This window comes from Struthio camelus, chromosome 6 (assembly GCF_040807025.1).
Source record: "Struthio camelus isolate bStrCam1 chromosome 6, bStrCam1.hap1, whole genome shotgun sequence".
Classification (NCBI taxonomy): Eukaryota; Metazoa; Chordata; class Aves; order Struthioniformes; family Struthionidae; genus Struthio; species Struthio camelus.
This window is the reverse complement of record NC_090947.1, coordinates 40,514,791-40,542,444: the sequence shown is the minus strand read 5'-3', so window position 1 is coordinate 40,542,444 and position 27,654 is coordinate 40,514,791. Positions and strand designations below refer to the sequence as shown.

The 27,654-nt window shown below is 37.1% G+C and overlaps 1 protein-coding gene across 2 annotated transcripts in view; it reads left to right on the top strand.

The window, feature by feature from the left end:
- The window catches only part of LRP1B (LDL receptor related protein 1B), a 741,350-nt gene that overhangs the window by 447,259 nt on the left and 266,437 nt on the right, over nucleotides 1-27,654 (top strand). For both annotated transcript variants that reach the window (XM_068949290.1, XM_068949291.1), the window contains 8 exons: nucleotides 1,565-1,736; nucleotides 3,705-3,848; nucleotides 5,303-5,539; nucleotides 12,858-13,038; nucleotides 15,794-16,013; nucleotides 17,649-17,838; nucleotides 21,653-21,775; nucleotides 23,373-23,513. In XM_068949290.1, the coding sequence (XP_068805391.1) occupies nucleotides 1,565-1,736; nucleotides 3,705-3,848; nucleotides 5,303-5,539; nucleotides 12,858-13,038; nucleotides 15,794-16,013; nucleotides 17,649-17,838; nucleotides 21,653-21,775; nucleotides 23,373-23,513 (1,408 nt within the window). The remainder of the gene's footprint in view (nucleotides 1-1,564; nucleotides 1,737-3,704; nucleotides 3,849-5,302; nucleotides 5,540-12,857; nucleotides 13,039-15,793; nucleotides 16,014-17,648; nucleotides 17,839-21,652; nucleotides 21,776-23,372; nucleotides 23,514-27,654) is intronic.

The following is a 27,654-nucleotide window of genomic DNA, read 5'->3' as shown; positions in this document are numbered from 1 at the left end:
CTCCATGCTACTAGTAGTTAGTCCGAGGAAACAGCAAACAAGAAAACTATTCCCAATAAATTTTAGGAGTGAAAGTTTATTTCATAAATGCAAGCATATTAAGAGACATGCTTTTCAAATAAGGCCTTTCATGATTGATAGCTTGGAGTGGCTTTCAAAGGACTACATAGCAAAGAACATTTCCATTCGTATGTAAGATAGTTAGGAAGCTGGCTAAAGAGTAAAAACTATCACAAAAATGCATAAATTGAATACAAATAATTAAATCATTATAAAATGCATTGTAAAAAGAGTCACACATTTTAATAGTGTAAATACAGAAAAGCTGTCATATGAGTTAAATAATAAAGTTTTAAAATGGGAAAGAGGGAAGAAAGGGTTTAATGCAGAGAAGAATTCAACAATTTGGTACAGATGCATCATTATTTTCAAGGCTGTTTTCTTTTCCATGTCTGCATTACTATAATTGGACTAAATTCCTATTGCATCTTACTCAAACACTTCTGTTGATTTAAGTTAGATTGCACCGGGTAAGGGCAGAGTACAGAGGCAAGGATTTGGCCAACCAGGGGTACTATAAGAAAGGGCTGTTTTATGATGCACAATAGGATTCCCCCTCCTTTTTTGTTTTTGGTGAGCTATGTCTGAATCTGGGAGTAAATGGGCTGAGTAAATACTTTGTCATGAATAATTTATGGATTAATAAGATACTCAGATTGTGGAGCATTTACCAACAAATTGTCTTTAATTTATTCAGTTTTCAAATTGCTTAATGAAATATTTTGCATTTTTCTAAATCTACAGATCAAGCACAACCTCCGTTATTGAATACTTTGTGTTTGAGCTGTGATTGATTAACTAACTTTGGGTAATTTTTAATACATGTGCCCGTGCACATCTCAGATGAATGCAATTTTAGAATTCACTTCTTGAGAAACATATTTACCAGTACTGTGTGACCCCAAACATATTCAAAGATACAACAAAAAAAGAACACAAGCATAGCTGAGATAATGTATTTATTTGTTAGAAAATATTCAGTGAAAATATCTTGCAGTGTTTGCCTGGCTTTGGTTATAACGTAATTAAAAAAATCATAAATTCAACCTATTGGCTGTTTTAAATGTCTCTCTATACACAGAAGAAAGCTTTTTGCTAGTTCATTTACTATATTTATTAGTTAAATGCTAGTTAATATTAGTTAATATTCATTATTAATTAGATAATTAGTATTAGTTAATACTAATATATTCACTTAGCATCGTATTCCAGAGTTTATAATTTTAAAGACAGAGAACTGGGAAATTCAGAGGATAAATGAATTTGGAAAGCTTAATATTTTTTCTTTTTCTTGTACAAAACTTTTTTTTACCATAAACTTAGATTACAAGAATATGACCTATACTTGTAGTGTAGTTTTAATTTAGTTTAACAAATATGTATCACTTCATGCAGAAATTGTTCCGTGTGGTTTAGCATGTGCATTTCACAATATTATGTGATGTTTCTAAAAAACAGAAATAGCTGAAGTGGCTAAAATAATGATTCTTTTTCTCTTTTCCAGGTTAGGCATCTCTGTGGTTTAGCAGTATTTGAAAACTACTTATATGCAGTTAATTCAGATAATTTCAGCATTTTACGAATAAACAGATATAATGGCACCGATGTTCAGACTCTTACTAGGCTCGAAAATGCTAAAGAGGTCCGTGTATACCAGAAAAGAACTCAAACAGCAGGTAGGATCAAAATCCCTCTTTCTAGGAAGTGTAAAACCAGCAATGAGGTGGATGTGCGGTCGTCAAAAATGTTCTTCCAGAATTTCCCATCAGAAGATGCAATGAAAAGAGGTCACTGCAGCAGAACGCTGGATGGCATCCTTTGCCTCCTCGGTCTCTGTGTGCCTGACTGCCCATTCTCCTGCTTCACTAAGCTCCTAACAGAACTGGCTCCTCAGCATTCAGGGTGGAGAACTGCTGAAGCGCCCTCGTTTGCAAGTTCTTGGACTCCACACAGACATAGAGAATTTAACACTGTTCAAAATTGTTAAATGTCCAGTGTTGCCCACCTGGTATGGACTCAGACCTCTCAGATTCCTGATCTCTCAGGGCCTCCAGAGAGCTTTTCAGACAGACGGCAGACCTTGAGGGAGTTGAGCTTCCTGCCCCTGCCTTCGGGGCTGCCAAAAAGCATGGAGATTTGGACAGCTAGCCTGCCTAACTGGTGAGCTGGGAAACTGCTTTTCAGTTTTCCACAGCTTGAATAATTAACTCCTTCCCTTTAGTGAACGAAATCTTCATTTTACTCTAGAATGAAAACTTTCTATAATCTCAGAATTTTTCATAAAATAGCGAATTCCTTGATCCATAGTCCTCTATGACGCTAATCATGGGTCTGGTTGCATCCGTTCTGTGTCCAGAAGAGCACTATGATGCATGGGAACTTTGTGCAAAGATTACAAGATCTAAAATATTTGCAATTATACTTTATCAGTGAGGGTTTTTTGCTATAACTGATAACAGTAAAAACTAGAATCCTTGCCATGGCTATTTGGACAGAAAAGCTAACATATCGGCTCTGGGGATCAACATCAATGGTATTAAACAGACTGACTGCTTTTAGAAGAGTTTCTGAAGCAGTAGCAAGCTTTAAATGGATGTAGATTGGATTAACTAATTTTCACTATATAGCGCAGGGCATGGGTTTGCAGATGTGGGTGCCGGAAGAATGCTGTGAGGACTCTCTTCTTGCTGTAGGCTGACCTCTTGTATGCCTGAGGGAGTCAGAGCAGTTGAGTACAGGAGGGACATGATTACAGTGTATCTTTTATTACATCCTTTCTGATTACACCTGCTCTTGACCTTGGTTCACTCTGCTGGTTACTTTGTGTTGAATGAACACGTTGTTTCTTGTCAAGATTTGCTGTAAAGGCTGCCTCAGTTTGGTAAAGTTCTTGTATGCCTTTAACAATATTGACCTTAAACCACAGGATTACTTGTTTAAGAACAACTAAAAAGCTTGAGGGAAGGGAGAAAGAAGAGAAAACCAGTATTTTGAGCTAAAATACCATTGGCTTATTGTGAGTAAATGCAGGATAGATGTTGCTCTCTGATCAGACTTTGGGTTTTTTTTTTTTAATGAATTTAGGGTATTATTTTGCTAATTTAGAACGGTACATTTGAAAATGCGATGTCGAGGGAAAGGAATCCTTTGGGTTCTTCAGTTGGATATATGTCCCTACCGTTCAAATATAGGAAAGAGGCTACAAGGCTCTTACTGTTCTTTAGTTTCTGCATAGGTATCTGCCCCAGAACAGTGTTGTCTAATGGTGTTGAATGATTAGTGAACTGGGCTGGCATCGGATTCATTCTGTTCTCTTAAAAAAGAGGCGGGGGGAAGGGGGGATGAGTCAGTTACCCCGAGGGAGTGCTGCCTGCCAGATGCCTGTGCAAAAACTTACTCAAAAAGGGGTGACTGCATACACAACTGTGGGATATGGCTTGCTAGCCACAAGATAGTGCTTCAGATTCATGTATTTGTCCACTCTGGGCATCATTTAAAAAAAAAAAAAATCTTCTTTTGCATTTATATTCTCAGGATTTATTGTGATACAAATTCACTTTTTTTCTGTAACCCTCCACATGCTGATGTGTATAATTACTTTGCCTTAAACGGGTTCCAATCATGCTGTTTTTCCTTTGTTGTAGTCAGAAGCCATGCATGCGAGGTGGACCCGTATGGAACGCCAGGAGGATGCTCGCACATCTGTCTGCTCAGCAGCAACTACAAAACACGGACTTGCCGCTGCAGGACTGGCTTCATCTTGGGAAATGATGGCAGGTCATGCAAAAGTATGTTGTTAAAAATCAAAGAGTCTGCCAGCTGCTAATATTTCAGGATGTAATTCTGGGTGTTACTTAAAAACAGTAGCAGTGACAATAGAAATAACGTGGGCTGTTTTCAGGTAAAAATTTGCTTGCAACATGTATCTGACACTTTGTTGAAATACTCCTTTTATTCCCTTAAAATTATTTGATTGGACTCAGTTTACAGAACTGACAAATTAAACCTGGGATACTTTTTAAAGAATTCTAAAAAACATCACAAGTTTTCAATTTATCAGTTTTTCTCTTTCTTTATAACTATGCATTCTCATAGAACATAGATACTGAAATGCTGCTAAACAGTTCCCATCACCATTAACTTCGGCCCATATAGTCAACTTACAACTCAGTAGCAGACCCTTTGTGTGAATAAGGCAAGCAAGATTTTTTCCTCATAATAGTTTAAGAAAGGAAATCTTGATTTGAATAACTATAGTTATACCTAGTACTGAAAGAAAAACATAGCCTATTGGTCGCCTACTGCAAAAAGGACAATCCTGAAAGTTTTGGAAAAGGCCTGGTTTGGTCTGGTTTCTTGACCAAAGGGCACTGATTTAGTAGAGATGAAGCACATGCAATTAATTACTTTGATGAATGCTGGTAAGTAGATACACCTGACCTCAATCAAATTTCTCATGGTTTTCACTAACCACTCCAACAACAACAACAGCAAAAACTTCAGAGGCTTTGGAAAAAGGATATTTTCATGTCTACAGGAGAATTTTAAGAGGTATGTTCATAATACAAAGTATCTAAGGATATTTATAAGTATCTTTAAGGAAATAAGATTGTATTACTAAACTTCAGATATTTGTAATTAACCTGTGTAGCTAAATTGTAAAAAAAGTGCTGAGAAGTAAGAAATATTGGTATTCATGTTCTGTATCTCAGTTTGAGAGAACAGTATGTGCTGATTCATTGTATTCCTTCCCATTTGAAAGAAATTTATTGTAATCTTCTGTCTTGTTTGTTTCTGAGAAACTTCAGGTGAAAAAAAGTAATGTTTTGAATTTGCTGAAGTTTACGGTCTTGTTAGATTTGGTTGCTTCAGTCACGCACTACATTACCCTGATAGATTCTCATGAATTAATTAAATGCCTACAATGCTGTATACGTCCATTTCACAGTAGATGCAAAGTTATTCTATGGTCTAGATTTCTTTTCAGTATGAAATTTGATAGAAAAAATAATTAGATATTAGCAGCTCACTAAAGTAATTTGTATTTTAATTAAGGTAATGTAATAAGCTAGACTTCTTGAGTTTAGTTACCTTCAGAATACTTGAGAGTTTAATTTTTGGTACTGAATAACACTCCTGATCCCCCCACTAATTGTGCCAGTTAATTAAACAGTGACATTATGCACTGTAAAAGAAGATTAGGCAGCATCAGTTGTTTATGCTTGTAATCTTTCTTTTGCAGGACCAAAGAATGAACTATTTCTTTTTTATGGAAAGGGACGCCCAGGAATAATACGGGGAATGGACCTGAATACCAGAGTATCTGATGAATACATGATCCCTATAGAAAACTTAGTCAATCCTCGTGCTCTGGACTTCCATGCTGAGACCAATTACATTTACTTTGCTGATACTACCAGCTTCCTAATTGGACGACAGAAAATTGATGGCACAGAGCGAGAAACAATCCTCAAAGATGGTAGGCAATGTTAACTAATAGTGACAACCAGAGAAACTTGCTAAGGAGAAGTTGAACTTATCTCTACAGGTCCTTTTAAATTTTGCTTAAACATCCCATTGAAAACACATCCACACTAGACCTTGTGTAGATTTGGAGATGCTTCTTTTTTTACCACTCCCTAGTTTTATTTCCTGAGTCTGAAAATAGTAAGTTAGGTTAACTTGCTCTATTGTTAATTTTTGCATTGTCCATTTAGTCTCTACCTGCCAATAAGTAATCCCTACCTCTCCACTGTATTCTTTCAATGAGTTAGATGCAATGGATCCATAATGTAGTTCTTGGTAATTGTTCACTGAGCCATCCCATATCCTTGTTGATGTAATGAGCCTTTTTTACTCTAAATCATATCACAGGTGGTTTCTGGAGCTTATTCAAGTAGTTTTGCAGAATGAGACTTCCTGTTGTCCTGTCACTTGCAAATTCATTAGAAATATATATATATATATATATGTAGGTAATTAAGCTTTGTCTGTCCTGATGCATTTTCCCTTGTATTTGTGGAAGCAAGAGGAAGACTTGTAAGTTCTTGGGAACCCTGAATTAACAAGTTTGTCCCATATGTTATAGCAGTGGGAAAAATAACAGCGGTTCACTATTTTCTAGTGAACTCTTCCACCGCGCTTCGGAATCTTTCTGGTCTAGGTTCACATCTTTTGATACTAAATGGTGTTTTCAGTGCTGAAACCTCCAATTTGTCAACCCATCCTTCTTTTTCTTTTCAAAGGCTCTTTTCATGAAAGACTGCTTCAGCAGGAGATAGGCACTGCCCCAGTTGAACTCTCTTTGATAGTAATTAGTTTTTAGTACTCAAGAGAAAAGCAGTACGAATATCTGTCTTGGCCTTCAGAGAGCTCGGTCTGTTTATCTGTAAATTCAAGCTTGAGGTAATAAAAGTAGCTAAAATAATGCCATTGCTTTAAGAGAGGGATTTTCATGCCCATTCATAACACTCATTCCCATGTTTCAATCCAACCATCCCAGAGACAGTATCTCCAGTTTGCAGTGGTAGGGGGATGTGTTGTTATGTTGTATTGTTACAGACCCCGTTAGAGGCTGCACAACAGTCCCTTCGGTGGTAGCTACAGGGAATGGATTGCATTTTACCATATCTCGGTGATTGTCTAATAAAGGGCAGCTATCTAAGCCAATACTGAGATCTCTGCTGTCTACTTGGTAATTCTTCAGTTCAGTGTGAATATCAAAATGGATAATATATATCAAAACTTTTATTGCTGACCTTCCTTTATTAAACAACACAGATGTCATTTTGCATCAAAGTAATTCAAAAGCTCCATACAGAAAGAGTGGATGTCATGTAAATTTGTACATTGTAAGGTAGTACCAAGCAGCGCCCTTGCTGAAAGGTATCTGAAAGGTTGAAGTTAGTCTGATTGATGCAAACATGAATAAACTCTGTATACCAAATCATCAAATGGAAGATACTCTTCTAAATAAAATGTAGAAATTACACTTAAATGTTATAAATACAATATAGCAAAACGCCAGAGCATCAGCAAATGAATTGTGATTCATCTGTGATGTATTATTGGTGGTCGTAATACTTGCAGAGATAAATACAATTTCACTATTTCCCCTCACTCCTTCCTCAGGAGCTTACATTCTGTACATTCAACTTGGTGTAGTTTCATAACTTTAAAGTACACTTAAAGAACACTTGTTAATGTATTTTTCATGATTTTAAAAAATTAATATGGCCTCCAGCCATACCAGCTCAACTTTTATTCTCGTCAGCGCTCAAGAACTCAGCAGGGATAGATTAAATCGGTCCGTCGTGGAAGGCTACTAGAGAAAAACAGGTGTGTCAGGAGGTGGTTTAATATTTACTCTAAACAGCATGCTGCTAAGGAGCTCTATCTGTGGTAGGCATCACTTCTCAGATTAGAAGTTGTCATTTTTTGTGACTATCACATTTTGTAAGAACATATATGCTAGCTCAAACAACACTACAGCTCCGATAATTACAGTCTGCCTACCTGAGAGCCTGATCCTAGAAGCTGTTGACTGTGAATTGAGAGTGCTGAGCACCTTACACTGCTGCAGTTTGATTCCCCATATGGTTTCAGCTGTGATTTCTTATTCTTCACTTCTGTAATAAACTTCTGTGTAATATTGGTAACTATTTGACAGCCCATAACAAGGCCTATCCCAAAGTTGGCAGCACAACTGCAATGCAAGTGTAACTTCACTAGCAACAGAAATTGCTATAATTAAGGTTTCAAACTTACATTTGAAATCTATTTTTAAATTAAAAATGAAACAAACCAGAAAGTTGTAAAGGGATTTAAAAAGTGCTCAGTTGGAGTAGCATAAACAGGAACTCTGTGTTTTACATTTCTTTGTCTCCTTTGTGTTGTTTAGGGTCACTGTGAACCTTATAAGTTGTCTGTTATTCACTTACAAATATTAGCAGCGTTGAGCAAGGGCTAACTTCTTTTTTAAACAAAATCAATGTAAGTTTGTAAATATCTTTAGAATCTGTATAGCTGCTGGTATATAGAAGAACTGTTCTTTTTCTCCTGTTGTCATATTAATCTAGTATTTTAGGCAAGATGAATGAGCATGATTTAACTGATATCAATGGAGCTATACCATTCTGTAACATATGATACTCCATGCTTATAATTTCTAGCGTCCTTAAAACCATTTTAAAGGGAAATCATTGCCTTTAGAGAATGATCAGTCTTTTTAATGATCTATGTTCAGTATACATGGATGTCACGTATTACTGTTGATTGTAAAATTCTGGTAGGATTTCTAGAATTACAAACATTAATTTTTTTTTTTTTTATCAAATGGCGTTGATTTGCTACTTGATGTGAAGCCTAATAAAGCCAGGAATGCATTTAAAGTTTTTGGATAGTTACATAAAGGTGAACCTACACCATAACTTAGAACTTACGCTCTCTCTGTAAGGTTCTAGTGTAGAATTTTTCCTTATTTTAAAGCTTTGTGACATACTTAATATCTAATTACCATCAGATTTTTATGACTCTAGATTATATTTGGTTTGGATAGCTAGATATTCCAAAATTGTTATGCAAGGCACAGTAGCTCAGATACAGTAGATAGTATAAGAGACTGAAAAGACTCAGAAGAATATGCTTGTAATTGTTAGTTAATTTAAAAAATTCAAATTACATATGCTATGTATCTAGCATGCCAATCTAATATTTAGTTTTGTTGTTGTTACGTATACAGTTCATACTTTATGATGGTATGGAGTAAACGTATTTTATGGAAATACCCCCACTGTGGAAAGCCTCAAAAGCTTGTCGTGTATAAGAAAGGACAGAAGTGTTACTGCATAGACCTACTGACCTTAGTTATGACACAGTTCAGGGTTTTACTGGAAGCTGATAATCCAGTGTGATAAAACCAGCTGTTGACATCTGCATCCGACAAATTCATTTCTGGCCATGAGCTGCACAGCTCATGCTGGATGAGGAGTTTTCTGCAACTGTTTTGTTCTTGCCTGTCCAGTATATTAGTCAGAGGCTGTAAGGGTCTGTTTAGTTCTTTTCCTTGTATTGAGCTCCCAAAGAAGACAACTAAAATTTGATTTTAAAAGAGCCTTTTTAAAGGAACCTAGCAAAGGAATTGAGAAACATCAAATAAAACAGTGTCCCTCAACATGGAAAATTCCATGGTAGTGACAAAAATTTATATCCTTTTATGTTAAAAATTCATCTATACATTTCTATTAATTTATGCTATTTACCCACTGCCATTGTGCCCAGACAGATTATATTTGTAAAGGAAAAAGCAGTTTTAAAAATATTAATTAGCTGTCATACTATGACTTTCATTAGCCACTTAAGTTACCTTTAAAAAGTGAAAATGCAAGTACTGAAATTCCTGTCTCAATAGGGTGAATTGTAGATGTCACAGATTGTTATCATTTTGAGTTTTGGTATACTGTGTGAGTTTGTATCAAGATTTTGATACAATTTCAGCATTATATGTTAAATCCATGTTGCTAGGCTTTTTTTTTTAAAAAAAAAGAAAATAGTTATAAAAATTAGGAAAAAATGAAACATTTTGCAATGGCAGACGTTATAGTTCTATTAACTTGATAGGGAATACGCTGGTTTTGGAAAACATAGTTCAGCAAAAAGGCCATTAAGTAATTTATCCTGTTGCGGTGCTCAATGCTGCTGAGATTTAAACAGCACCTTTTACAGATGCTGTTATTGCATCCAAGTGTATAAAAAGCTCACTATTTCACTTATTGGATTAAAACCTGTCATATTTTGTCTTTGTGTATTGCTGAGGACACACCACGTGTTACCTACGGGTTGTAGCAAGCTGAAGGTTTCCTGCACTGCGCTGAGTAAGTTGTGTGTCGGGGAGAGAGCTTTACGTTCCAGTCCATCACGGAAAGCTTTACTGGTTCCTTGTCGGGAACAGGACAGATTTTTACAGCTGTGGCCAGTAGAGGTGTTTGGGTCTAGCAGATGTTACCGGGGAAAAGTTTGTCCCAAGGGAAACATGGCTGATGTACTGCAAAAAAAATTATTGATGTGCTGAAGTTACGAGTCTTAAAAAGTAAGACCTTCTCCTCAGTGCTTAACTGGTTGCATGACGAGGAGCCATCTTGCGTACTGAAAGGTGGCTGCAGTTTTAGGCTATGGCAAGACAGCGCCGTTGCCGTAAACGATTAAAAGGAACAACCGGAGACGTCCCCAACTGCAACTGCAGGAGTTGTTGTGAAATTGTTGGCAGAAAAACTGACAGTTAAATTGCGTGATATTTGCGTCCGCACCATTCAAATGGCAAACACTCAGTTGCGTTCGGTTTAGCTGATTTTGACAGGTGTGCCTGGCGTAAGCAGAGTTTAAGCGGGATCGGTGATTTTTGTCGCGCCAGCGTTTCTCAAAAATGGCAATACGTCAGATGGGTCTGGTAAAGTCTTAGGCCCGGACTTGATGGGAACACAACAGCTGAAGCTATCACATGGTTATCTGTTTTTCTTTTTTGGGGGGGGGTTGTGATTTTTTCTTTTTTTAATAAAAAAGGAAAAATTAGTAATCTGCATCTCTTAAGTTATTTCATTACCGAATGGAGAGAGGGAAAAAAATAACACCCAAATCAAAGAAAGACAGAAGCAAGGAAGGGCTGCAAGTAAGAACGAGGGATAGTTTATCATCCTTTTTGAGCCTGAGCGTCCAGGTTATGGATGGAGGCAGAGGTCAAGGCGAATCCGTGCGGGGATCAGACCTGGCGTGTTGCTGGGGCGAGGTGGGTGGGTGAGGGACGAGCTGTGAGGGCGGCCGCTGCCGGTGCCGGTTGGAACCGGTCAGCACCGGTTCCAGCCAGCCCTGAGGCGGCAGGGGAGATGCGTCGCGCAGCCCAACTGCGGCCGGGAGGGGAGCACGGCGCCGGCGGGAGGGAGATCCTGGGCACGGGGGCGCCCCCAGGGACGGCGGGGCGCTACGGGAGCAGGGCGGCGGGCAGTCGCTCAGCGTCGGCTGGCCGAAGGGAAGGGTCAGGCTTGGCGCCTCGGCCTCCCGCGCCAGAGGGGTTGGCTTGGAGCAAGCGAGCGAAAGTAAATAAAATCCAGATCGGGGAAGGCGTTTGTGGGTTTCTGGGATCAGCCCCACGGCCTGTCGTGGTGCGGAGCTGCCGTAACTGGAGTGATTTTGACGCTGAAGGAGGAGCCGTGCCCATGGGTTGGGAAGCCGCTCCTAGGCTCCGTAGAGCTGAGCTTGAACACTGTGCAAAACACCAGGGAAAGAAGGGTCTGAAGGGAGCCGAGAAACCCATCCGGCATGGGAAGGCGGTCGGGAGCAGGCAGGACAGGTGCCTGCTTCCAGCCCGTGCGCCGGTGGCCCGGGAGCGCAAAGTCCGCCTGCGGGATCCGGGGGAATTAGGCGGGGAGCTGCGGAGGAGATGGGCGCTGCTGCCGGTGGGAAGGGGGGCAACGCCGCGGGCAGAGGCGTTAGCAAGTGCTCAGGGGAGGCCGCGGTGCTGCGGGGAAGCAGGAGCAAGCGGCATGCAACTTTTGGCCCGGGAGAGCAGAGCTCCGGGGGGCTTGGGGGCCTGTGCCACTTGCAGCCCCTGTCACGTGCGGTGGAGGAAGACTGGTGTCGGCTGATGGAGGGATACGCAGAGCAATGGTTCAGTCCCGCTGATACCACAAGCGAGATACTACGTGGAAGGCCTGGGAGGAAGACAGTGATAGACTGCAGGTGTCTGGGCAACTGCAGCGTGTTTGCACCCCAAAAAGGAGGGTTAACTGATGTCATGTCCCAAAAGCTCTAATGATCTGGCACAGTATGGTCACCCTGCGGCAGGGGGGAGCACACCAGGAGGCTAGTGTAAGATCAGCAGCATGGTAAAGGATGATGCCTAAAATCTGGTAGCATTGTCGGCCTTGGCAATGCTATAAAGGTCGGGAGGGAATGAGTGGAAATTCTCAGTGTGTAGGCTAGGAGTACGGAGACTTAATAGATCTCCCTGAAAGAAAGGGGAAGGATGCGATGAAGAGGGATGTGGTGAATTTAAAAAATCGTGAGCATGAGGAAAAAGGCAGAGCTCAGTTAACACTACAGCTTTTTGGGCAAGCTTGGAGACTTTGCTGTTCAGAGCGTTGTTTTACTTCTCAAATGTGGAAATGCCTGTGTTGCATCAAGTGAACGCTGGTGACTCATTCTGGGGCTTGGTGGACTCATGAACCTGTCGGCACATCCAGCGGTAGTAGTGCTCTTTGCTTGTATGTTGCTTAGGATGTTAGTTGTTTGCTCGTATACCAAGGCATGGGGAATAATTCAAACTGTTGTGATATGCTTGCTTGTGTGTTTTGCAGTGTCAAGTGACAGGGAGCAAATACTTATTAAATGTATGTCTTGCTTATTTTTTAATAGCAGAAACAATATAATTTGGGTGCAGTGCTGTGATATAGTACTGATAGCTGATCTTGAACGCTATTCTTGACTCAAGCAATACTATTATGTAGGGTTAAAATTATGTAGGATTTTGTTTAATGGTGATTTGCCCAGCGCAAACTATATTTAGCTTATGAAGACCTACAGCTTAATATACAAATTTTATGATCAATTTTTGTCTTTGATGGAGTGTTTTCATCCAAGACTAATTCTGACAAGCACAGCAAATTTTAACTTCCAGCATATATAATTCCAATTCAAGAAAATAATTTAGCTTTACTTGCCTTGCGTCGTCCATTGTTGACTCTAAAGAGCACGAACATAACATTAATCTCTTCTTACTGGCTCCTCTATTTTTTTTTTTTAAACAGACCTTGATAATGTAGAAGGCATAGCAGTGGACTGGATTGGAAATAACCTTTATTGGACAAATGATGGCCACAGGAAAACAATCACTGTAGCCAGGTTGGAAAAAGCCACTCAGAGTCGAAAAACTTTATTGGAGGGAGACATGTCCCATCCAAGAGGAATTGTTGTTGATCCTGTCAATGGGTATGAAGCAGATGTGTTTGTTTATAGCATAAAAATATGCATAAAAATTAAGGATTGAATTTTGCTTGGGATGAGCGTTTAGATCCACGTAGAAGTTGATCTGTAATTGCTGTCCAGTGTTCGTCCTGAAGTCTTCAGGAGAGTGTATTTGCCAGGACACTGACCTATGTCAGTTAATTTGAATGTGATATGCTCAATTTGTTAAAGCAAAAGGTGAATATTGTTTAATATTAAGTAAACTTTACAGTACTCCTCATTATTTCTTATGAACTTATGAAAATTTATTTGTATATACTGATTTACAAAATCTGAACAAGACAGTTACTTTTCATTTCTTGCATAATTAATTGTGATAGGCTGCATGGTAAGAATGTGATATTAGTCTGATACAATTGTGATAGGTCTGAAAATTCACTGGTACATAGTTATTCAGGGAATTGTTACTGGAGAATGAGGTAGGTAGGTAATTCTAGTGTGACTGGGCTGATGATTGCTGTTTTTCTAGTACTGGAATGTATTTACACTATCAGGTTTTCACTTTTGAATTTCTCCTTTAAGGAATGGAAGTGACTGTGGAAAGGCTATGATTAATTATAAGGTCAGATATTAGGAATGTAAAATCAGACCTCAAACTGTAACCATACCTACAATTACTGTGTTTAATTTTTCAGCTCAGTAAATTCACAGCAGAGAAAGTATATAAAGATATATTGTCTGAAAAGGATTATTATATAAAACACTTTTCTAATGAAGTACTATGCCCTTCATGATTATACTTCTCATGGAAGCTTTTCCTGAAGGAGAGCATTTATTATGACATTTTAATTACGTTTAGAAAATATTAATCCTGAGATAACCAGTGTAGAAGCACTAACTGCCTTTTGAGATACAATTAGAACATATTAATGTAAATGTCCATTTGCATGTTTTAGCAAATGATATGGTACCTAGAATAAGTACAGACAAAAATTTAGTGGAAGAAAGCTCCTTAATTGTTCTTTAGCAGTCAAGTAAATATTTGTAAAACATTTTTTTTTTCTTCCAATAAGATAAGTACCATACTCACCTGGGTCTTTGCTTGGGTTTTAGAGAATCGACAGATTTTCTAATTTGATGATTAAACCTAGTGTTGTTTGAGTCAAACATACAGTGAAGTTCATAAACTTCATGGATTGAAAACTGGTTAGGGTTCTTAATATGTATTTACAAAGGTAGTAAAAAAAATAAAATAAACCCTTCTGCATAACTTGGAAGAGATATAAAAGCAACGCATGGTACATTTGCCTATCTGTAGACCCGTTAATGGTAATGCAATCTTTTCTTGGTATTTTGCAATGTGTCATAAAAGATCAAATTGATCAAATTATGGTTATACATAAAAGTGTATTGAATAAAATTCTTAACCAGTAGGCATCGTTTACATGAATATGTTCTAATCTGAATTAATTTGATAGCAAAAATATTTTTAACTGAAGTATTTTATATCCTTTGGAACCATGGAGGCTCCTAGAATTAAATTCCCACACTTTACTTGTCAAAGTACAGACAGGTTAAGTGAACAGAGATCACATAAGTTATATCGGCAAGTTTGTAGAATTTTAGCAGCATAAATCTGGTGAAATCAAAGGTAAGGCACATAAATGCTAGTTAAGTCATGACACCTTTCCTGTTCGTAAGAAGGATAGTATTTGTTTAGGATGCATATGATGTTTTTCCTCTGTTTAAGGCTTAATAGTCAAAATCCTAGATTTGACTTTAAAAGTAAATATGTCTATTCTGTAGTAGATATTTTCAACATCTTGATGTTACTATGCATCACGTGATCTGGATGCTCTTTTGAGGTTTCATAGATGACATACGGGCTTATGTGCTTTTTTTTTTCCCCACAAACCGCTGTTTCTCTACAAAAGCTGGTGGTACTTAGCAAGCACATTTGCTACTTTCAGCTTTTATGTAAGTTAAAACTGTATACTTTAAATCACTGGAATCAGAGTTGTCACTAGCGAATTTTGTAATAAAAGCTTAAAATCAAATTCTTTCAATAAGGAAAGAAACAGTAAAGGAAATGTAGGGTTATGTACACTACTCCACTGTGTACCATAAAACTTCTGCGTATAGTATGCTAAAACTGTCTGCTAGCTGTTTTTCCAGATATTTTTTTCTAGACATTTCTCTTTCTAAACATTTTTGTAAGGGACAGACTGTTCTTAATACTTATTGTGTAATTTGGCTGCTTTTGTATGGGATGTGAAATTCTCAGAATGTCAAGGTTATCCCATGGCTATTAAACTAGAGTGCAATTATTTCATAAATTGCAGCTTTTTTGATACCAGTAAGTGTAATAAAAAGCAGATTTGCATCATAAAGGCAAATGAGACTTAGTCAGAAAATACCAGTCTGAACTTTGGGACAAAGTCAGTAGTTGCTGGGTTTTTTTTTTTTAAATTATGATTTTATTGTAATTAAATAAGGCCTCAAACAATTCTTTCACTTCTCATGTCAGTTAATCCATTTGATATTCATGTAATTCATTACTTTTCCTTCTTACTGGATGCTACTGAAATGATACTTAACAAAAAGGGATTTTTTTCATTTTGTAAAGAGTTATCCATTTAGAAATAGTAGTGAAAAGAAACATGTAAAAGACAAAATTGTATTGACTTTTGGGTATGCAGCTGCAAAATCTGTTACAGATTTAGGATATAATTCAGGTGGTTAAAATGGTATCTGAATGTTCGTTTTTATAATTTCGTAGCTGGATGTATTGGACAGACTGGGAAGAAGATGAAATAGATGACAGTGTGGGAAGAATTGAGAAGGCATGGATGGATGGCTACAGTCGGCAGATATTTGTTACATCAAAGATGCTATGGCCAAATGGTTTAACTCTGGACTATAATGCCAATGTATTATACTGGTGTGATGCCTATTATGATCACATTGAAAGGATATTTTTGAATGGAACTGAAAGAAAGGTAAAAGAAAAATACAGCTGTTTTGCCACAGGCATGCTCTTTCCCTGAACTTCATTGTGTCATGTTAAAAATACTTTTCAAGCTTTGTAAAGGCTGGATAACCCTGCAGCATGTCCAGTGTCACCTCTGTTGAAAAAAGTGATATTGGCAGGAGAACATAGGGTAGATTAAAATTTTCGTCTTTGGAGACTGAGAAAGAAGTTAATTCTTTTTTGTTGTTTTTTAAATCCGTTTTTTTCATGTGTCAGTGAATTGCATTGTGATTGAGCCTCCAAATGACAAAGAGCTTTTCAGAGAAAGAAACTCAACAACACATTCCTTTAACTCTACCAGAGAGACCCCTTATATAGCTTAACTGATTTTGCTGCTCCCCATGAATCTCAAGGCGCTCTTTAAGCATTTTTTGTAATATGCAGAGGGGAGGCACTCAACAAAGTCCAGTCGGCAGTGGTCAGATATTGCTTTAGTTGTTACTTATTGCTTTCATAGTTAGCTACAAGTTTGTGCAGAAGCTGTGTGCTTTTTTTTGTACAAGTAGCACTAGCTTTCAGCTCATGCGTGCAACAGACGTCTGGAAAAGTTGAAGCTCAGGCCAGAATCTGATAATTTGGGGAACGAGAGGAATCTACTGCATATAATTAGGACCCTGACACTTGAGATTTTTACATCAGTCTTAATTGACAATGGAAGGCGTTGAAATGTCCTTTTACATATGAGTAAGGATTTTGTCACAAAACATATATGTGTTTCTCTTTCATCCTTTAACTCATGGTTCCCTCTGCATGATGGCCTTTCCAGGACCAGCGTGCAGGTCTCTAACACTGCGAATAGTAACTGTAGATACAGTCCTCCTTGGGACTTGTCCATGTACAAACTCATATTGCTTTGATGGTAGCTAAGCTTTTAAAAAGCTTTTTACTGGATGATCTGCTGTTAAGTCTTTTTCCAATGCTGCAGTGTTGCAGTTTGTCATAATAGCTCGGTTAGGTTTTACATATTTAGTGCTTTTACTTTTAGTCTGATTTTTGGGAACAAACTGTGGCATGTATTTTTCTATAGTTGTCACAACCTAAATTAGAGAGGAGGTTTGCAGAAATAAATAAACAGTCTAGACATTTAATTGCTTGTACAAGGGTAAGCAGCTCACAAACACTATTCGCTGTTAGTTTTAAAAAAAAAAAAATACTGAGTTAAAGTCTAGTTGACGTAGAAATCACCCCAATATTATGGGACTGATATCTGTGTTTACTGGAGAAGAGGATTTCAGCAACATCTTAAAAGCAGCAAACCCTTGATATAGTTGAGAGAGATGCAAATTTATGTAAACATCCTTGTCTAATCCCTAGGAAAAAAGGTAGATATTTACCAAACATAATGATTGCATGGTTGCTTAAATTCTTGTGAGTTATCTGACAGGGGCCACTTATGAATTTATAAGATGTTCCGAAGTTGACTATTGATATTGCTGCATAGCACAACTTTCAACTCTTTCTTTGCATGTATTGCTTTAAGTCTACATATTTGGGCACAACTGCTCAACTCTGTTATTTTCCTATTTTACGCTCTCTGAAGTGTACGCTAATAACAATTAATAATCATTTTAACTTGATAATACTTATTTAACATTAATTGCAGGTAGTCTACAATGGAAAAGATTTGAATCATCCATTTGGACTGTCGCATCATGGAAACTATATTTACTGGACAGATTACATGAATGGGTCTATTTTCCAGTTGGATCTGATCACAAGGAATGTGACACTGCTAAGAAGGGAGAGACCGCCTTTGTTTGGGCTCCAGATTTATGATCCGCGTAAGCAGCAAGGTATTAATAAGATACCGTTTCCCCAAAGGTCTATTAAAAAAGGATATTTTCCCTCAATCTTTCTAATATTTTTGATGATACTAGCTGAACAAAAATATGTGTGGATGATGGCATGTCAAAGATGCTTTTCAGTGTTTCAATCCATTGATTTTGAAACTGATCATCTCATATTTATTAAATACAGTTAATCATAATATTATACCAAATTGCACTTTTCTATGTATTTACACTGTCTGTATTACCACTTTCCTGAGATATTGGGAGAATATAAAATACAACAGATAGTGTATATATGCATTGGTTTATGCACATAAAAGATAATATTATATTTACCTTTTGTCAAATAAGAACATAGATATTGTCTATCTTTTCCTTTTTGTAACTTTCTTCCCCATCTTGGTCTTCACTGGCACCATGTGACGTAATCTGCTGAGAATACCTGGTGCTGTTATGCAGATTCAAACTAAGTCGCCTTTGAGGGTAGCAGAAAAATCCATTCTTCTTGCTAACTTGTATCAGTAGAGACGTGAGATAAAAGGCCATTCAATAGCATGGATGAAGTTTAGGTAAGGCAATTCTTAGCACACAGGTTAATTGACAATTGTGTTTCACTGAAGAAAACTTAGGAACCTATTTACTGCACATAGGGTATTTACATGTGGTTTAAATATTTGCTCTCTCTGGTGAAAACATAGTCTGCCGGAGAAAGAAAGCATAAAACTAAAAATCAGGAATGAGCATAATATAAATAAAATACTGTTTAAATGCTGACCATGTTAAATATTAACATTTCTGTAGATCTCAAAAAGAAGAACATCAGGGCTATTGGGTTATCGTTTTTGACATGTAGAACATCCTACAGAAAATCTGAGCCCTTTAGATGTTGGCAGTTTTGTTACATTTGTTTTGTATGTGAAACAAAAGTGAAGAAAATGTAAAAGTTGCCATTTGTAGGAATGTTACTTATTATAGATACAACTTTAAAATATGCTTTGCTCAGCTGTAATGGCCAGTGTATTAAAATAGTGGGGGGTTTTGTTTTTATTTATTTATTTATTTATTTTTGATTTACAGGACCTATTCACAGGTACTTTGTGCCTGTACATAAAGCTTAGTTATATTTTCAGTGTCTTCACCTTTAGATTTGGATATGGATACAGTGTCTTGTTTATGTCTGTTCTTACCACTTGGAAGCTCTGCGTCACTACCTTTTTTAAGTCAATGAATGTCTTACAGAGCAAGTGATAAAACTAGTACAGAGTAGATAGAATAAAGCACTAGAAAAAAATACTTATTGTTCATAGACAGAGCAAAAACACTTAGCCTTTGTATTTGCTAGAGGCATTTGTGTTTTTATATAAATAATATACTTATCTATGAAAATAAGGTATAATGATTATTTTAAAGATATAGACTGGCTAAATATTTTGCCTGTATATATCCCTAGGCTTATGTGTGGGGTTTATACACCTTACATACTTAGTATTTTTTGAATACTTTTGTTCTGTCTACTCTTATCAGTTTTCTCTACAAAAAACATGACTGGTGACTTACAAAGGGGAGAAACACAATTAGGTTTTCAAATTGTAGAAAATGGCATTTATAGAATTATTTAATTTTATACCTCATTATAAAATTCACTGTATGTGTTTCTTTCAAGAGTTAATAATGTAGTTAATGTTTTTTTAGATAGAGAAAGTGCCTGTCTTCCCCAAAGGATGTCTACCAGTTTGTTTCTCCTTGGGAAAACTGCTTTTCACAATGTCTCACTTTACCATCTGAGACTCTACTGAAAAGCTTAGTGATTTTCATTGTAACACCTAAGTACGAAGTCTTCCCTTTGCTTCTGACTAATGTCTATAATGCTATTAACTGAGGTTAATACTTCGTTATGAAGTATGGAGGTCCAAGGAGCCATCTTGCAGTTAGTTTTATGAGTTTGCTGAAATATTCTCCTTGCTGAAATATTGAAAAATGCTGAAATGCTGGAATATTCTCCTTTCTCATATTTTAACATATATTTTCAATATGTAAAATAAAGTGAAGTATGTGTTCGCTACTATGCTATGTCAAGCATCACATTGTGAGTTGTTGTATAACAAGGCATCTCTTACCTCAGATGCTTTTCAGGTGCTCTCTTTTACTTCCAGTGTTGCATTAAAAACATAAACTTTGTCTAAAACAAAAACTAGAAGCTTGCCCCCAAATCTACCCTTGAGTTAGCAAAACTTTGGGTACGGTGGACTAAGAGAACGTAGTGATCCCTTAAATACTTAGTGCTTATACTGCTTCATTGGGTACTTAAACTCCTTTTTTTTTAATAAATTGAAACATGAATGCAGTTGCTAGAAGTTCTCAAATCAGCTGCTAAGTCCAGAGATAGAAGACTAAAATGTCTTCTGCGTTGGCTGTTGCGGCGTTGTTTCCTCTATGTTTTTATTTTCCCAGGCTATTGCCCCTTTAATCTAGCAGGCTATGTTGTCTTACACAAGCTTATTTGAATGTTCAGTGGCAGGGAGAGGAGCATGGGGCACACTTACTTCTGAGATGTGATGTACGGTGGGTCAAATAAAAAGTCCATGAGTAAGTTATTACGGAGTGCTCAACGACTGTATTCTAAGGTATATTGGTGTACATCTTAAAATTAGAAGATGCTGATGTTTTCAAAATTTTAAATTATTTACTGGTTATCTGATTTTCATTTAAAGACATACAAATTTTTCTCTGCATGTGCAAGCATAGCTCTGAATAGCCCTGACAAAGTAGAACTTTTTAATATGTGTTTTCGCTACTAGCCCTATGAGAACCTTTTCTGTGGAAAAATTAAGTTGTTCCGTGAGGAGGAGGAGATTGTGTAGAATTTATTTTAACCTACGAAGTCAATGAATGTTTAGTGGACCTAAAAGGAGGAGCAGAGCACAGAATGCTTGTTTTTTGCTTGGACAAGAAGATCAGAGAATAGTTTTATTTTTAAGACTCAGTAGATGCGAGATTCTGAAGTTTTTAACCTTGTCTGATCATAGTTAATTAACACCAAACTCTGGAAATTTACAGAACTTTGATCATGAGAAGTGGATTGCCCTTGGCAGTCTCTATCTCAATGGTTAGGTCATGACCAAAGTGACATAAGCGGAAATTGTAACATTTGCTTCAGTGGGCTTTGGTTATAAATATGCTTGTCTAAGAAATTAGGTGATAAGGATGCAGCGGTCCCTGACAGATGATAGAAACATTTGACAGCTGTCAGGATTTTCATGTGAGCAACACACTGCTTTTGAGAAGAAACATCCACGGAGGAAAAGAAGGCAAGGAAATAGAGGATGGATTCAGAGAAGAGTAGTGGAATAGCTGCCTGGTGTTCTTGTCTGCCATGGAACTCGTTACACTTTTAATTTTTGTTTCCTTTTTTTTTTTTTTCTTAGCCTGCCTTTTGTGGTCAGAATTTTTTAACTTGTGTAGTTGCAGAATGCAGACATCAGAATATTTCTTCCCCATCAGTATTTCTTACTACTGCATACATGGCCCAGCTACGTGTGCTGAAAGATTACTGTGTTAAATACTTTGTAATATTTGTTCGTCTCATTAAAATGTGAGAAGGAGTGTTGTGAGCTGATACTGAAATTTTTTTTATTCTTGCAGTTTATTGCAACCTATAACTAAAAACTTACTGTAGCATTGCAGCCTGTAGGAACCAAACTACAGGAATGATGTTCTCTAAAATATAAAACGATTGTAGAAAGTTTTTATTTAATGTTGCTGCATTCTCAAAATATCTTCTTCTTTTAGCATGGTTGTTGCTCTTCCACTTTTACAGGTGATAATGCGTGTCGTGTTAATAATGGAGGCTGCAGCACTCTTTGTTTAGCCATTCCTGGAGGCAGAGTGTGTGCCTGTGCTGATAATCAGCTTTTGGAAGAAAACAGTACAACCTGCACAAGTAAGACTTTTTTTAAAGAATATCTAGATTGTTATTACTGTTAAGGGATAAAGTTAGATCTGAAAATAAAAAAATCATGAAATCTCCTAGAGGCTTTTTGTAGTTCTGTAGAACAACTGTCCCTTGAATAAACTTTCTAATTACAGACAGTTTGTTAAATGCAGTAAAGAATTAAAGAAGACGAAATATTAAGTATATAATATTTGAGCATGGAAATGCATTGGAAAATGTTTTATGATGTCTGATAGGGTAAAAAATTGGAATACTTCACAAGAGTCCTTTGTATTTTATAGAATATCAGAAATGTCAAAAAATGTCATAATAAAATTCGTATTAACTGTTTTCAGAATACTACATGAACTAAATATTTTAAACTGAAATCTGACATAGCACATGCTCATGCAGAAACTGTTCATAAAACATGTCAAACACATATTTTTATAATAAGTCCTGACATAGATGATTCAAATCTTGCATTCTCTTTCTTGCATCTATTCCTTGGATGTCTTCATTGAAACACTGGTAAAAGATCTTTGTGTTCGTAACAAAATGTGGGATTTTCAATTAAAAATAATAACTCATCAGATAATACATTTAATATAGGTAACTTATTAAATGTCTAGATTTAATATTTGTAATTTATTCAAAATTCTCTCTCATTGATCCATACATTTCTTGAGTGTAGTGTGCAAAATCTTTACATTGGTCTCCAGCTATAGCTGTAGTAGTGCTGAGTAAAGTGAAAGGATTATTTCATAATGTGATTGAGTTCACAGTCATGGAGAACTTTACCCAAATGCATGGCTTGCAGACCCATCACAGTTACCAAAGACAACTATTTATTTTTAGCATAAAATTCTAGAAGTTGGACTTCTTGCTGGTAAGATGAATTATAAGCACTAGGAAAAGAGGTTAGATATTTTCTGATCTGAATAAAGCAGGGTTCCTGCATTTTTCCCAATTCATTTCAATACCCAGCTCTTTCAAAGACCTTGGTGTCCCTGACAGGTTCATAGAGTGATGTGTTATATTTGTACATGAAGCATTCTGAATGTTGTGTTGAGGAATGTATTTGCCTGAATTTATCAGTGAACTGGTAGTTTGCTACTTAATTCTACCTCAGTAGAATTTATCATTTCTCCTTTGCTGATTCCGTACCGGTGCATAATCTAGGTGTTTTGAGTTGTTGCTTGGATCCAGGAATCAGCTTTACAGCAATTATTTTCTGGTCCTTCAGCTAGCATCAGAATTTGGTCTGTGTCCGTAAAAATATTTTCTGTTCGTTGTCAACGAATACTAGAATATTTTAAGCTAGTATTTTTAGTGTTTGTTGTCAGAGCATGAATTTAAAAAAATAGTTTGAATGGCATTCTGCTTGAGTCTTTTAATGTATTAAAAATATGTTCCCTCAACTATACATTCAGAAATGCATGCGCTACAGGCTTCAGGTGGAATTACTTTAAATATAAGAAGTTTACTACAAAGTATTCTGAAGGGTAATAGCAAAAGAATGTGTATCTATTTATGTACAGGTAATATTGCGTTCTGTATCTATCAAGCTGATAAATCATACAGACTTCTCGGATGTTTTTCCTAGTTAAACCTGGAGAAGTGCTACCACAGCTGTGCAAAGCTGAACAGTTTCAGTGTAACAACAAGCGCTGTATCCAGGATCGCTGGCGCTGTGATGGAGATGATGACTGTCTGGATGGCAGTGATGAACATTCGGATGTTTGCTGTACGTACTCTTTTATATTTTAAGCCATACCTCATAATTTCTTTACAAAATTGTGAACATAATAACGTAAGTCACTCGCTTAATACTTAACAGAGAAGTCAGACAAAAGCAATAATCCTGAGGTAATTCATGTAATGTTTCATTTCCTTCTTTTTCTGTATATAATAATAGTAATCCTGTTAAATTGCATTTGTTACACTCTTCTTGTAGTGTGCTATGAAACCAGTATATCAGTCATCTTTTGATTCTGATACTGTCATTTATAATTCTTTAAGTGTAGTTATTTTTGTTTTGTTTTCCACTATTGCACTTGTTTTAATAAAGGTCATAGGATAATTCAGGTTGGAAGGGGCCTCAGAAGATCTCTAGTCCAAGCTTCTTCTAGAAGCAGAATCAGCTATGAGGTCAGACCAGGTTATTAAGGGCTTTATCCAGTTACGTCTTGAAAATATCCAGGGACAGAGATTGCACAGCCTTTCTGAACAGCCTCTGCTACTGCTTGACTGACCTCATGGTGAAAAAACTTCTCCTTATATCCAGTCTGAATGTCTATTGTTTCAACTCCTATCTGTTGTCTCTTGTCCTTCCATCATGCACCACTGTGAAGAGCCTGGCTCTGTCTGCTCAATAACCTCTACGCAGGTATGGGAAAGTTCATACCTTTTTTCCCCCAAAGCCCTTTTCCAGGCTGAAGAGAGAAGGGCTGCCAGTTTCCTCAGCTTCTCATAGGGCAACTGCTGCAGTCCCTGACCATCTTGGCAGCCCTCACTCCAGTTTATTCACATCTTTCTTGTATTAGGGAGCCCAAAACTGTAGTAGTCTAGGTGTGGGCTAACAAGTGCAGCGTAGAGGGTGATGATCACTTTCCTCAACTGGCTGTGTTGCTCTTGATAGAGTCAGGGGTCCTGTTGGCTGCCTTTACTGCCAGGGCGCGCTGCTGGCCCGTGTTCAGCTTGCTGTCAACCAAAAGCCCCACGTCTTTTTCCACAGAGCCAGCACCCAGCACGTGTGCTGGGGATTGTTTGTGTTTGTCCTTGTTGAATTTTATAAGACTCCCATTCCTCCAGCCTTTCTAGGTCCCGCTGAATGGCAGCCTTGTTCTCATCTGTATCGGCTAGTCCCCTAATTTGGTGTTACCTGCACATATAGGATTATTGCCTGCAAAATGAAGACAATGGATTTAACTACACAGTGGACAATTACTGAGCATAATGTTGTTAAACACTTCATTGGTTGTTGGCATTGAAGTCTTGAAGAGAGCATTGTAGAGAAGCTAAGTGGGACCAGATATATGTGCAAAGAAGGGGATTTGCTTCTCAGTAATCATAAAACATTTTTCAGAAAGCCAGTATGTAAATACCTCCTGTTAGCGGAAATGAATCTGACATACTGCTAATAATGTACTGTCTGCTTGTCACCTTAGGGTCTTAAGGTGCTTTGGAAACGTAGTATCATTTAGCTGACACTCATGCAAGTTAGACAAACTCCGAATATTAAAATTTGACTAAAGGTGTGCTAACTTACAGTGCTTCTTAGTGTTTGTACAAAACACTTCTATAGAAATTTAGGCATTTTCTGCAAAAGCTGGAGGACTTAATGTTGCCTGAACTATGTGTATTTTAAGCAAACTTTAATGTGCACTGTGGGTGATTGCTTGTTTTGTCTTCTCTGTTAAATTTTCTTGAATTTTTTCCCCTTTGCGGTTCATGTATTTTTCTTAAGCGTTTCCAGTTTTCAGTGAGTTGTATTTTGTATTTAAAAAGACAGTTTTACTGGAGCTATTTTTTTTTTTTTTTCCTGTAGAGGAGGCCTAACTTTGAAACAAAGAATCAGAAAGCTTATCAATTAGATATCTATGTCATTCCTAGAAGCTACCTAGCTTAATATAAAGTTAGAATTCCAGCAGTGAAAACTCGTTTCTTTCTTTACTTGGCCTGTCTCAGTGCTTACCATCTCTATCAAAGATGGTCTATTTAAACCAAGTCTTCTTTGCCAAAATGAAAATATACTATTTTCCTATCCGCTGTAGACATGAGGAACTGATTATGCTCTTCTACAGTGCAGCGTTGCTGTATGTGTCTGAAAACTCTTATCATGGTCTCTTATTTTTATCTTTTCTAGACAAAACAACCGCAATCTGTTCTCTTTTCTAATAGATAGGTTTTTCACATTTCATTGCTCTTTGAACTTTGCCAATTGATTGTTGGCGTTGGGTGTCCAAAACTGGATACGTGTCCTTCTGATGAGATGTTTGTGAAGTTGATTAGGCTGAAGGAATTTGCGTCTAATGGATGACAGTCCTATTTATACCTCCTTTGGTGATTCTTGCCTGTTTCCCATTGGCCTGATGTTGTTGATACATACCAAGCTTGTGATCCTCGGCAAGTCCTAGGTCCTTTTCTTTATGGCTGTTACCTGACTATTTTTCCTTCCTTCCTGCATTTATATGTTTTAGTGACTACATTGAGTAATCCTTACTGATTTAAATTCTAGTACTTTTCAAAACATTTGTCCAGTTCATTGTCTTGAATGGCAGTCTTTACTGACATCTTACTTTAAAACCAGGAATTCTTACACTTATTTAAGGAGTTCAACTAATAATGACAGTGAAAAGGAAAATATTTTTGTATAGATAGTTGACTTCATTCTCATTCACATTAGTGTAATGTAGAGTAAATCAGTGATCAACGTGTGTAATACTCAGGATTTATACAGGTACAAATGAAAACATAAGCTGTTCCCAAAGCTGTATACGAGATATAGTTTAAGCAGCTAGTATGATAATAGTAATCTCCCTTCAGTTGCTATAATAACACAAATAGTTCTTTTTGACTTAGTCTAAAATGTTTGCAGCTATGAATACACAACATATGAGTGAATATATATGGGCAAAAACTTAACTACCATCTGAAGTAATTTCTGTATCTCCAATATTAAGTCATATTTAAAAAAAAAAAAGTCTTTGGTTCTTATCAGATAGCTAGTAACAGTTGTTTTTTTGTTTCTCCAGTCACATTCCAATCCTAGATCGCTTCATAAGTATTATAAGAGTTGGAATACCTTACTGCTTTTGATTAGTTTTTACTTGCAGTGTTTTTGCACCCTCCACACAAAACGCTCATGAAGAGTTCTTCTGCTATCCATATCGCACTCTCTCTGTGATAGTTTCAGTAGGGAGAATAGGCAGAAAGGTCAAAGAGAAAAGCTACTGAAATGTCAGGGATTAGCCAACAAGGTGTCCTTTCATTTTAATCCAGATATACGTTAAACTTTTAAAAAAGAAACTGCGGAGGGGTAAGCAGAGATTCTTGAGATTCTTGTTAAGCCAGCATTTGAAATGATACTGTATATAGTTTACTGCTCTTGTACTACCTCAGATCTTGTCATTAGCATACAATAAGCAGGGCATGCATACTTACCACCGGTGGAAGAACATGGTATTTACATGATTTCTGTGCTTTCAGAAGTCTTCATCCTTTCCATGATATTTGGCAGTTAGAAAAACTGGTTTGTGAGATAGCCTGTCCAGTCTTGAATAACTGCTTTTTATCACTGTATTTGACAGCGTGTTGCATTTCCACCTTTCAACACCTACGTTTTCATCATAAGTAAGCAACAGAGATATATATGGTCATTGAGATTAATATGCACAGTTTTGGAATCATTATGCAACTTGTCCAAATCTACGCTCATTGTGGTATAATGTTTTGGTTATGCACTTAGGAACTTGTATCTCTGTTCCCTTTGGTATGGTGCTTTGGTTTGTATAAAGTGAGGTAAACAGATATATTGACAAAAATAGAGAAACTTGATGCTTCTTTAAGGGAATAGCAATGTTTTAGCAGCAACTCTCTACTTATGTAGCAGAGCTTAATACCAGACTCTGTAAGAAGGGAAGGTCATTGTTATTTTAAATTGAAACTAGTTTCCCTCACATGCATTCTCAAATTCCCACTTACTCATAAGGAACGTGTCCATGTAGTTTCCCCAATGTTATTTGCGAGTGAAGTGGAGGACAAGTGATGCTGACAATTGAATCCGCATCTTATTTCCTGGATCCTCCTTAGGTTGGCAGCCATGAGCTGATTCTTGAATGTTTATTTTGTGCCCTTCAAAATCTGATACTGATTGTCTTTTGTCT